Consider the following 13,722-nt stretch of genomic DNA (forward strand, 5'->3'; position numbering starts at 1 on the left):
TGCCAGGAGTTCCTATCAGGAAGCCACTAGCCACATCTTAAAGGGGTATTCCAGGAAAAAACGCTTTTATATATATATATCAACTGGCTCCAGAAAGTTAAACAGATTTGTAAATTACTTCTATTAAAAAATCTTAATCCTTTCAGTACTTATGAGCTTCTGAAGTTAAGCTTGTTCTTTTCTGTCTAAATCCTCTCAGATGACATCTGTCTCGGGAACTGCCCAGTTTAGAAGCAAATCCCCATAGCAAACCTCTTCTAAACTGGGCGTTTCCCGAGACAGGTGTCATCAGAGAGGATTTAGACAGAAAAGAACAACCTTAACTTCAGAAGCTCATAAGTACTGAAAGGATTAAGATTTTTTTAATAGAAGTAATTTACAAATCTGTTTAACTTGCTGGAGCCAGTTGATATATATAAAAAAGTTTTTTCCTGGAATACCCCTTTAATCCTAAACTTAGCATGAACTCAGGCTTCACTCATACAATTTAAGAGAGCTATGCTACCCCCTGTTGGCAGTAGCCAGTAAAACTAGTAATGCAAGTGACAATACTGGTTTTACTATACAGAAGGTTTCAGCATCTTGAATGCTTTCCAAGATGCTGGAATAAGGCTCGATGTACAGGAAATAGTGTGTGTAATCTGGATTATCCTGTTGCATCTGGGACCTATAGACTTTTATGTTAGCTCCTCACTTCTTAGCCCTAATAGACTGAGATGAGGTGTAAGACACAATCATGCTTACAGCTATGAGCACGTGAATTTCCGCACACATAGCCACTTAGTTGATCATCCTGGAGGGTTACATGATCAAAGTTTTTGTGAAATAAGCAAACGGACATTTGCATTTCCTCTACTTTAAGGGTTATCCTTTTATTATGGTTATACCAAAAGCCCTAAAAGACTGTTAATAGATATTTTAACGTTCTAGCATTATTTCTAGGATTGATTTTAGCTTCTATGTACTGACTGGTGCTGCTGATAATCTGTGCTGCCAGACGCATACAACTGGACAGAATCGGTCTCCTTCCCCCTCTGGCACCTAACAATATAGTTCCTTCATACTTTCCAGTCAAAACAAGCTGAGAAAAAGAGGTCTGTGCTTCCTTGGACAGTTGAACCTGTAGAGATGATTCTCTCTGCGATATACAGTGATCCCTCAACTTACAATGGCCTCAACATACAAATAGTTTCAACATACAATGGTCTTTTCTGGACCATTGTAACTTGAAACCAGACTCAACATACAATGCTATGGAATCTGCGAAACGTGTCAAGGGCTGGAAGAACCGACCAATCAGAATGGTCATTCACTGGTAAAACCCCTGTAGTCCTAAAGTGCATGCACTGACTGGTGTCTGGTAGCGCCCCCTACAGTACAGGGAGGTATTACATGTTCTGTACTCTTTACATGTACCACAGTTAGCTGCTCCTTTGGACATCAGGTGAGGGTGGCTCAATTTTACTTTTTTTTTTTTATTTTTTTTTTAGGACATTGCGTGTTCTGTGCAGGACCCTGAAGAATATTTTTTCCTCTACATAGACCAGTGTTTCCCAAAGAGGGTGCCTCCAGCTGTTGCAAAACTACAACTCCCAGCATGCCCGGACAGCCGAAGGCTGTCCGGGCATGCTGGGAGTTGTAGTTTTGCAACAGCTGGAGGCACCCTCTTTGGGAAACACTGAAATAGACAGTGATTTACAGCTCCCAGCAGATCTTTATATGTAAGGATTTGCTTTTTACTTTTATATGTAAGGATTTGCTTTATCTGTATTAGTTATCTACTTATTTATCTTTAATCCTCACTTTTTCCTATTTTTTGGATGACATTTTGGTGGCTGCAGAACCAATTACCAGCTTTCCATAGAGTTATGATCTTAACATACAATGGTTTCAACATACAATGGTCGCCCTGGAACCAATTAATATTGTAAGGCCTCTTTCACACTATGCATGCAGTAATTTTTCCGCCACGATGTCCCGTCACTGTCAGCTGCCGCAGCAATGTCCCGTCGCGGCCGCTGATAGGCTGAGCGCAGAGTGAAGTCACCGACCCGCAGGAAGTGGAAGAGACCGGGACCGGAGAACGGGACGGCGATATCGGAACAACAGGGGATCGTAGGCAGGTAAGTGAAAGTTTATTATGTATAGTTTTACAGCCCGGACACAGCGGGGGATAAAAGATTTCAGTTGGAGAACTCCTTTAATTACAAAAAAAATGAAATTTGCACTTTGTTTAAATAAACATCTAATTCTTCGGATAACCCCTTAAAACTAACATCCTCAGGTCATAATTTTTGGGAATTTTATTAAAGCTTACATTAAAAATGTTACATAATAGACGCTTACCTGTTCTTCTCTTTCTTTGGCTTTTTTTTGGAAGCATGTGGAGTGAACATCTCTGGATGGTATTGAAGACATCTGATGCATTTTCATCACAGCCGCTCTCTTCACTCTTTTTCATATGAAATATCTCCATTGCCCGCCATTTTGGACTGTAATACTGGATTCTACATTGAAAGGAAGAAAATCAGGTATAAGAAATACGGTGTTGCCAAAGTTCCTGAAAATAAGTCCTAAACTTTCATTATAGAGAAGAACAAAAAAAGATGTTTTCCAGTTTAGTAACCTATTTTTTTTTTTAATTATTAAATGTTTTTAATTTTCCATATTTCAAATTACATCATACAACAATAATTTACTCAATACGCCAGGCTGAGGGAAGGGGAGGGAGAGGGGAGGGGTAGGGAAAAGGGGTGGGGGGGGGGGAGTTGGGCTGTAAAATATACATCTATCAAGTAACCTATTGTTAAAAAACTTTATAAGGGTACGTTCCCACACGGCGTATTTGCTGCGTATTTGCTGCTGCGTATTTTATTTTCCCTGTTGAAGTCAATGGGTAGGAAAATACGCAGCACCAAATACGCAGCAAATACGCAGCAAAATACGCCACGTGGGAATGCACCCTAAGGCTGTAAATAAGGGATAGTAGGATTTAGATGCCTGGAAGACCCTGTTTCTAAATAGTTGTAGGGGGTAAATTTTAGCATTTGCCCCCACCAGTTCACATTTTATAGGACATTCTACAGACACCATCAAGCCTAACATAAATGATAGGTGGCCTTGACGTGGCGAGTGGGCTTGTACTTTTTGATCAAAAATGTATACTAACAACCTGTTAGTTTTTGATATTATGCTGAGAAGCAATCAGATCATTATACAAGATTGTAGATGTGCACCATGTCTGTTTTTCTACACGAATTCACACTAACATAAATGATGTTTATTGCACATGGTGTAAGTGCTTATCTCTCAACAGTTAAATTCTAGTGATTTATTCCTTTCCAGCACAGAACGGCCCCATAATGTATGACTTTATATTTCAGCAACAGACGCTTAGAGCAGAGAAAACCAATTAAAATTTATTTTGATTAAAAACCAAGAGTTTTCGTAACATATTTTCTGCTAACATTTTGTTTGTGATGTTCCTGGAGCTTTTACTTACAAATGGTTTTTAAACAATTTTTTGGGCTATAGGATAATCCCAAATATTTCATAATCTGGCACCTATCAGGACCCATTGTTGGCGGATTAAAGTATTTTATTCTGATGGGGAAAATATAAAGATTAAACAAAATCTATATGACAGATGCATTCCTTACAGTTGCCTTTCTGATCACTGGAAAAGACTTATCAGAAGATTATATGTCAATCTTAGCAGAAATGATCCCATGGTACGGGTCGATATGAGTAATGCCTTCTGCCACTTTGTAGGTGATGTAATACCGCCCATAACACCTTAGAGATAACACACTTTCCTTTATCACCAAGGGGAGAAAATCCTTAAAAGGATTCTAGGAATGTGTGAAACAATATTTATATACATGAAAGAGCAAAGCTGTACTTCTAAGTATGAATATATCAGAGATAGATTGCTGACTGGCAACATGCCAGCTTTCCAGATTGTATAAACAAGTGTTTGGATATAATCAATCTACTGTATATTGTGCCACGCTAAATAGGAACGTGCATTTCAAAGCAAAACATCCCATTTATTCCAAATGATGTTAATGATTATTTGATGGATGGGTAATTGTAATTCAATCATGTGATGGGATTATTAACATGCTCAGCAGCATCAGAGACACATAGATGCTGGGTGTCACTAAGGGATCACAGAGTAGGGAACAGCTTCCTTAAAAACAAACAATCATTTATTTATCTAATAACCAATTCAGACTACAGTCATGCACTCCTAGTGTCCGAGAAAGTGTTGCAACCATTACGTTTATTATCCAAAGAACATTCTTTTGGGTTCTATCAGTTATAGATAAGCTGATAAATTGACCATAGGTAAAAAATGGACGAGGCCAAGATCAATCCTATATGGCAGCATGTACAGTGACCCCGTGACCTACGATGGCCCCGACATACGATAATTTCAACATGCGATGGCCTCTTAGAGGCCATCGCATGTTGAAGGCAGCATCAACATACAATGCTTTTTTATGTCGGGGCCAGCTGCTGCCGGATAGCCGTTTACGGTGCCCCGTGTGGTCCGGTGATGTCTCTTACCTGTCCTCGGGGCTCTGGCGCGTCCTCTTCGGGATCCCGTCATCCAATAGGAGCGGCGCGCGTAACAACGTGATGGCGGCGACGGTGCGCGCAGATGCCGGGGAAGCAGAGGCCTTGCCGGAGCGTCGGGGACACCTCGGGGACACGGCGACAGCGATGGGGGCAGACATCCCGGGCAGCGGTGACGGTCCGGAGAGGCGGGGACAGGTGTGTACATCTTCCTCTAACAGTGGTCTTCATCCTGCGGACCTCCAGATGTTCCAAAACTACAACTACAACGGCTGTCCGGGCATGCTGGGTGTTGTAGTTTTGCAACATCTGGAGGTCCGCAGGTTGTAGACCACTGTCCTATACTTTACATTACACGGATCCCTCAACAAGCGATTATTTCAACAAACGATGGTCCGTTTGGAACAGATTACCATCGTATGTTGAGGGAACACTGTACAGTATGTGCTTGAGAAGATTACAATTATCCAGAAAACCTTCTTTTGGTTTCTCTCCTATAATATCTTGTAAGCTGACCATAGAAGAACTGAATCAGGCCATGATCAGTCCAGTATGGTAGCATATTTGTACTTGAGAAGACCATCATCAGATGTTTCAATAAAATGTGACCAAATTGGGGTGCTAGGATTTAACACACTGTTAAGTAGACAGGCTGCAGCAGTGGATTATGGAAAGGCAACCCCTTTAAAGAGTAGCTCCCACCATCCTATTGCCCATCTATCCCTAACCCCCTCCCTGCCTTTAAATTTTTTTTAATACCTTTTTGTCTGCCTGGTAGTGTGCTCACTTACCAGGCAGACTTCCTCAGCAGGCACAACGTCACTGATGCCTGATGGGGGGGCTGACTTCCGCCCTTAGTTCACCTATATAGGGTGCCTCCAGCTGTTTCACCACCACAACTCCCAGCTTGCCCCGACATCTATTGGCTGTCAGGGCATGCTGGGAGTTGTAGTGGTGAAACAGCTGGAGACACCCTGTGTTGAAAAAAAAAAAAAAGTTAGAGCCATGGCTGCGGCGCTACCCTGTTCCCTCAAACCCCTGTGTTGAAAACCCCGAACCCCGCTCTCCCCCAACCCCTGTGTTGAAAACCCCGAACCCTGCTCTCCCCAAGACATACCCTAGTGCAGAGTCCTGAGGCAGCAGCAGTGGCGTGTAAATGCCGGGAGGCGGGGCCGACGTGTGAGGCAGGGAGCCAATGCGCTCTCAGCGCTCACTCCCACCTGTCTGATTGACAGGCAGGGAGCGAGCGCAGGCTGAATGAATTAGGACCGATTGCCCGTCCGGCATCGGTCCGAAATCAAGTGTGACATCACGCCAGCCTGCAGCCGGCAATTAGGAGGGAGACCCCTAGTGTCCGGTTTTCAAAATTAAAATAAACAATTTTAATTTAAAAAAAAATTGTATTGATCTATATTAGAGATATGTTGTAGTACATAAGTACTACAACATATATATATAAAAAAAAAAGTTTGGTGACAGTGCCCATTTAACTTGGAACATCTTAGACAGATGCTCTAAATGAAACATGAATATCACCCCAAGAACACTTTGAGGGCTCTGATTGAGCAAAGCATGAAGCCTGGTACACTGAGCTCTCTCCTCAACAATATAGTAGGCTAATAATTAAAGGGGTATTCCAGGAAGAAAAAATATATATCAACTGGCTCCAGAAAGTTAAACAAATTTATAATTTACTTCTATTAAAAAAATATTAATCCTTCCAATAATTATCAGCTGCTGAAGTTAAGTTGTTCTTTTCTGCCTGGCAACAGTGCTCTCTGCTGACACCTCTGCTTGTCTCGGGAACTGCACAGAGTAGAAGAGGTTTGCTATGGGGATTTGCTTCTACTCTGGACAGTTCCCAAGACAGGTGTAATCAGAGAGCAATGAGACAGAAAAGAACAACTCAACTTCAGCATCTCATAAGTACTGAAAGGAGTAAGATTTTTTTAATAGAAGGAATTTACAAATCTGTTTACCTTTCTGGAGCCAGTTGATATATAAAAAAAAAAAGTTTTTTCCTGGATAACCCCTTTAATGGTAAAAGTATTTTGGGGAAAATATTGAGATTAAAACGTTAAGGACGCAACTCATTTTGACCTTAAAGGGGTACTCCGCTGCTCAGCGTTTGTCACAAACTGTTCCAAACGCTGGAGCTGGGAACTCGTGATGTCATTGCCCCGCTACCTCATGACATCACGCCCCGCCCCCTCATTGCAAGTCTATGGCTGTCATGTCCCCTCCCATAGACTTGCATTGAGGGGGCGGGGTGTGACATGAGGGGGCAGGGCTATGACGTCACGAGCTCCCAGCGCCGGCTCCAGAGTTCGGAACAGTTTGTTTCAAACGCTAAGCAGTAGAGTACCCCTTTAAGGACACAGGCATTTTTTCTGCAAATCTGACCTATGTCACTTTATGCATTAATAACGCTAAGATGTTTTTACTTATCATTCCAATTCTAAGATCGTTTTTTGTGACATATTCTACTTAAAGATAGTGGTAAATTCCCGTTCATACGTGCATCATTTCTTTGTAGAGAATTCCAAAATTCTAACTTTGAAACTCTCTGCTTGTAAGGAAAACAGATATGCCAAATAAATTATATATTGATTCGCAAATACAATATGCCTACTTTATGTTGGCATCATAAAGTTAACATGTTTAAAATTTTTGAAGACATTAGAGGGCTTCAAAGTATAGCAGCAATCCCCCACCCCACACACACACACAATTTGTAACCCAATTTCTTCCGAGTAAGGAAATACGCCAAATGTTGACATATGTTCTGCAGGCACACAACATGGCTCAGAAAGGAAGAAGCGCCATTTGGTTTTTGGAGAGAGAATTTAGCCGGAATAGTATTTGGAGGTCATGTCGCAGTTACAAACCCCTCATGTTGCCAGGATAGTGGAAACCCCCTCCTGTGACAAGTAATAGGAGAAAAAGCCTCCCTAAATGTGTAACTCAATTTCTCCTGAGTATAGAAATACCCCATAAGGGGACAAAGTGTTCAGGGGGTGCACGGCAGGGCTCAGGAGGGTAGAAGTGCCATTTGGCTTTTGAACAGAGAATTTGGTTGGATTATTTTTTGGGGGCCATGTCGTATTTATAAAGCCCCCATGGTACCCAGAAAGTAGAAACCACCCACATGTGACATTTTGAAAACTACACCCCTCAAGGAATGTAATAAGGTGTGCAGTGAGCATTTGTAGACCACAGGTGTCCAACAAATTTTTGGAACAAAGGGCTGTAAAATGAAAAAAAATAAAATAAAATCATTTTTAAACACTATGATGTTGGAGTAGCCCCAAACTTAATTTTTACAATGGAATAAGCCTTACAAAAATTCTAACGCAATTTCTCCCGAGCATGGAAATACCCCATATGTGGACAAAAAGTGCTCTGTGGGTGCACAGCAGGGCTGTTTGGCTTTTGGAGAGAGGATTTGGCTGTAATGGATGCTGGGGGTCATGTTGTGCTTATAAAGACCCTATGGTGCCAGAACACATGGTGCCTGTTGGAGTTCGTCCTCTCAAACTATAAATCCCACAGTTCCTTGTTTGTGAGGTTGAGGTTATTTTTCTTCTTCCCACACATTAGCCACCCCACCAACTGAAACACACCTGTGCTGCTGCAATGCAATAGACCAGTGTTTTCTGACCAGGATGCCCCAGCTGTTGCAAATTCTTGCAGAATGATCTCCAACCCATTAAAGCAAAGACAGGCTTCCTCTGAATACCTGACTAGTGATGTAATGTCTAGCGCTGTAGTGCAACCTGGGAAAACCTGAGAATTGCGAGACCACCATTAAACACACACACTATATTATGAACTACTAACTTTACAGCCCCTTTAGCATAGTCAAATAAAAAATAAATCCTTGAATACCCCTTTAAACAAAATCCATATTACAGATGCATTCCACACAGTTGTCTTACTGATCTCTCAAAATAACATATCTTATCTTCTTTGATGCTTTAGTGACACAGACCTGACCCCATACTATGCTGTCATCACACAGGGCAGCGTGTTCAGGTAATAGGAACTGAAAGCGAATCGGTGTCAAAAAGATGACCTACTTAAATATTACAGATTTTTTTTTAAGATATGAATGATATAATTATAGATATAAATACAAAATAATGACAGACAACAATATACAAATACACAAAAGTGCAAGATACTTACTGTACCATAGCCATAGGTTTCATAGAGCAAAGTTCTGCCATAATTATGTCCATTTGGCATATATTTAACAAATTTATATCTGGTCAATACTACAAAAAATGTATATGTTATGGATTGAATGAGATACATCATTGTGGAAGCCTTCAGATGGGAAAACTGCTAAATGCTATTCCGCCCCTAGACAGGGATTGCTGGGGACCCCTCCGATCTCGGCTGCGGCACCCCAGACATCCGGTGCATGGAGCAAACTTCTCTCCTTGCCGAATGACTGGCGATGAGGGGCGGAGGCTTGTGGAGTCATGGCCATGCCCCCTCAATGCAAGTCTATGGGATGGGGCGTTACGGTCATAGACTTGCACTTAGGGAGCATTGCCGTGACGTCACGAGCCTCCGGTGCTGAACCAATTGCTCTAAACAAATGCCGGGAGCCGCTCGGAGATTGCGGAGGTCCACAGAGACTGGACCCCATGATCAAACATCTTATCCCCTATCCTTTGGATAGGGGATACAATGACTAAGGGCAGAGTAACCCCTTAAATGAATATTTGTTGGCCAAAACCAGGATTGGGTCCAAAACACAGAAGAGGTGTAAGTCTTTCCATTACAGTTTTAGTCTGTATGGGTCCCACTCCAGGTTTTGGATTACAAATACAGACACAAAATACTGACCAAAATACTGCCATGTAAAAGTGACCTAAGGTGAGGTGTGCACCACTCTGCAAACAAATCCAAGTATGCCAACCCTAAACTTATTTCAGTGGTGAACAACCTTGCCTTGGGCTGAAGGTTTAACACATTTGTTATTGTAAGATAAAGCCGATGTATTTATTGAGCCATGGAAGAGGAATCTAGAATGTGCCATGGGAAACTTCACAGTTTTGGACACTTCCCCTAAAAGAGCACTGAAGGGTCAATATATTTAGAATTAGAGGTGCACCGAAATGGAAATTTCAGAACCGAAACGAAACCGAAAAAAAAAAAATTCAGGCCGAAACCGATACCGAAAATGACTTCTCCCCGTCTTCTGGTAAAATGCAGCGCTCCGCTCATTAGATTAGATTAGATTCCCCCACATTAGATTGCCAGCTCCCCCACATTAGGTCGGGAGTTCCCCCACATTAGTAGGCAGCTCCCCCGCAATAGTAGGCAGCTCCCCCGCAATAGTAGGCAGCTCCCCCGCAATAGTAGGCAGCTCCCCCGCAATAGTAGGCAGCTCCCCCACAATAGTAGGCAGCTCCCCCACAATAGTAGGCAGGTTCCCAAATTAGGTCAGCATTTCCCCCACAATAGTAGGCAGGTTCCCCACAATAGTAGGCAGCTCCCCTCAACAATAGTAGGCAGTTCCCACACAATATTAGGCAGCTCCCCCCAACAATATTAAGCAGCTGCCCCCACATTTTTAGGCAGCTCCCCCCCACATTAGGTCAGCAGTTCCCCCACAATAGTAGGCAGGTTCCCCACAATAGTAGGCAGTTCCCCCACAATATTAGGCAGCTCCCCCCACATTTGTAGGCAGCTCCCCCCCACAATATTAGGCAGCCCCCCCCCCCACAATATTAAGCAGCTCCCCCCCCCCACACACAATATTAGGCAGCTCCCCCCCCCACACAATATTAGGCAGCTCCCCCCCCCCCCACACACAATATTAGGCAGCTCCCCCCCCCACACACACACACACAATATTAGGCAGCTCCCCCCCCCCCACAATATCAGGCAGTTCCCCCCAACAATATTAGGCAGCTCCCCCCCCCCCACAATATCAGGCAGTTCCCCCCAACAATATTAGGCAGCCCCCCCCCACACAATATTAGGCAGCTCCCCCCCCCCCACACACACACACAATATTAGGCAGCTCCCCCCAACAATATCAGGCAGTTTCCCCCAACAATATTAGGCAGCTCCCCCCCCCCAATATGAGGCAGCTCCCCCCCCCCCAATATTAGGCAGCTCCCCCCCCAATATTAGGCAGCTCCCCCCCACAATAGTAGGCAGCTCCCCCCACCCCACAGACATACAGCTGTATATGGCTGGAGGCTGTATGTCTGTATTGCTGCCCCCACAGTGTTCCGGTCACCGCTCCTCCGGCCCGGGGTCACATCTACTGCTATGGCCTATGGACCATAGCAGTAGGTGCCGGGACCAGAGGAGCGGTGACCGGAACACTGAACAAGATGACACGGTCACTTACCAGGCCCCGGCCAGCGTGCGTTCTCCTGCGACGATCCTTCGGTCCTCCTGCGTCTCTATGGTTGTACGCACGGGACGTCAGTGACGTCCCGTGCGTACGACCATAGAGGCGGAGAAGCGAAGGACCGAAGGAGGATCACGGGAGGACGCCGGGGAATGGTGAGTGACCGCCGGACATCCTTATGTCCCAAAAAGATTTTTCGGGACACAGGGATGCCCGGGATAGGATTAGGAATACTTCTTTTTATGTGCCCGGGCCGGCTCCTGTGTGTGGCTGCAGGCGGGGGGGGGCGGCCAGAGCATATAAAAACTAATACTGTATACTAAAAACCAGGGGGCCTCCAGCTGTTGTGAAACTACAACTCCCAGCATGCCCGGACAGACTTTGCCAGTCCGGGCATGCTGGGAGTTGTAGTTTCACAACAGCTGGAGGCCCCCTGGTTTTTAGTACACAGTATTAGTTTTTATATGCTCTGGTCGGCCCCGCCTGCAGCCACACACAGGAGCCGGCCCGGGCACATAAAAAGAAGTATTCCTAATCCTATCCCGGAGAGCGCAACCCCCAAAGATGTTGCGGCCGGCCCCCCCTGCACCGCCCACGAGTGCCTCTGCCACTGGCAGTGTTTGTATATTGTGCTGTGGGCGGGCAGGGGAGGTGGTCATTATCGGCACTTTTTTAGTTGTTTTGGCATTTTGCCGAAATAGCTATTTTCGGCCGATACGTATCGGCCGCCGATATATCGGTGCATCCCTAATTGATGGGTCTGTGTGACCCAGTGATGCAGCTATGAGCAGCAAGGAGGAGACAGCACATAGTAAAAAAGTGGCAAGGGGGCACCCCTGGCTATGGGGTCCGTCCAAAATTACGACCCTTGGACTTAATCATATTTTGTTTCTAAATCATATAAATGTATGGCCTAATTTATGTCACAGACTTTTAACTGAGTTACCAAGGAAGTACCCTGCCACTAGTAAAGAACTGACTGTAAAATCACAAGAGACCCCCCACACCCAAATGTTCAGTTTTGGAAACTATCTCCCAAATTTCATCTATACATCCTGGTTCTGGAACATACAGTTGTTTGTGGTTAACTTCATTAAAACAGAGAATTGGAGCAAAGGAAACCGGGGGATTTATCATTGCATTTAGAGCTTATATTTTTGCTTAGTCCGGGCACATAAAATGTTACACGTGCACCTAAACACTTTTTTGCGACTTTTGTGGGCAGGCATAAAGTAACAAACAGAAAGGTCTCAGAGAAGAGGAAGAATCATACAAAGTGGCGTTCTGAAGTGATTTATTGTTATTTGCTTACGTGCACCAAATTTATTAACCCTCCTTGATAGTATGAAAAATGTCGTCCAAAAGCAAAAATAAATAAAATGGTTTCAAAACTCACTTTTCAAAGACAACAATGATGAATGTCACCAATTGAGATCTGCGTCACCATTATGACTTCAGAGTTTAACATTAGAAAACTGAACAGCTAAAAATACTTGTTCTGAGTCTATTTATATTCATCACTGACATCACTCACAGCTCCACAGCGTTTACTTCACAGAAATCTATTTTATTATTATTTGTTGTGATATGGCGAAGATTAATGACAGTGGGATTCTCAAACAGAAAATCATTAGTGTCTATGTAATACATTGTGAAGAACAGTTCTTATCACAAAGATACATCAACCTCTTTATCCCTGCAACTCGAGGGAACAACTGCATGAGTCAGGGACTCTTAATCCATTTACTCATGTATCCATAAGAAAATATATAACATTTTAACCATCAGCAAACCATTTAAACATTAGGTTTTCCATTCAATATGGATGAATATGTGGTGTCCTGTCCCTGTCTAAAGTCCCCTCAGCCAGAGTCCCTTCATTCCCATAGGGCTCTCCTGCAGGGATTACCCCTGGTCGCCTCATATAAATTATGTATATTGTTTAATATATAAAGATAATATAAATGTATAGGAAAGATAACTGTATAGGACCTTAGCAGGTCATGTGACTATAATAATGGTTGTACTATTGTTTAAGGACCTTCCAGGGTCATGTGATGTACCCAGAATTCACTGGGTTCAGGACTTACAGGTTTGCTGACCAATGAGCTTAGTCCAGCCCCCTATTATATAAAGGGCTGTAGTCTGTAAATTCTCTCTCTTGTTCCTGCACTACTAAGCCAAGTACATCTCAGCAGAAATCTCAATTCATCTAGGCCAAAGCCTAAGAACCTGCAGCCACTAAACCGCTAGTTACAAAGCTCAATCAACCAAATCCTGTGTGACTACTACCAGTTAAAATATTATAATTAGTAGCACAGTGGCCTGCACAAAACAGCTCATTATTTCAAGTCCCAGCAAAGCCTGTGAGGAGCCTGTATCCCGGTTACCTCTAAAGAGACTGTTTCTGTATAAACACTGTTGCATAAAATCTGCAAGTAAAGTTCTCCAGTTAATTAATAAAATCTGCTATGGACATTTGTTTTATTCCCTGCCGTTTCTGGGCCGGTTGGCGGTAGGACCATTAACTCTAAGCAAACTTCACCCTGGCATCACAACATTCAAGGGTTAATACCACCAGACCCTGTAACATTACCGCAACACCCCAGACACCACAACTCTCCCGGTTCACCACAACTCAGTTTACTTTCTGTTTAGCAGCCTCCTCCAGTGTCCTGTTATCAGTGAAGTACATCAGAGAAACTATTCACTGATGGGCTTCTTGTCAGCTTTCCTTTCCTCTCCTGAAGAAACGTCTCAGC

The 13,722-nt window shown here is 43.5% G+C and overlaps 1 protein-coding gene across 7 annotated transcripts in view; it reads right to left on the bottom strand.

Moving 5' to 3' along the window:
- LOC130282304 (uncharacterized) overlaps positions 1–13,722 on the bottom strand; it is a 274,576-nt gene that overhangs the window by 136,725 nt on the left and 124,129 nt on the right. For all 7 annotated transcript variants that reach the window (XM_056530397.1, XM_056530398.1, XM_056530400.1 and 4 more), the window contains one exon: positions 2,347–2,507. In XM_056530397.1, the coding sequence (XP_056386372.1) occupies positions 2,347–2,433 (87 nt within the window). In that variant the 5' untranslated portion in view covers positions 2,434–2,507. The remainder of the gene's footprint in view (positions 1–2,346; positions 2,508–13,722) is intronic.

Source organism: Hyla sarda, chromosome 7 (assembly GCF_029499605.1).
Source record: "Hyla sarda isolate aHylSar1 chromosome 7, aHylSar1.hap1, whole genome shotgun sequence".
Classification (NCBI taxonomy): domain Eukaryota; kingdom Metazoa; phylum Chordata; class Amphibia; order Anura; family Hylidae; genus Hyla; species Hyla sarda.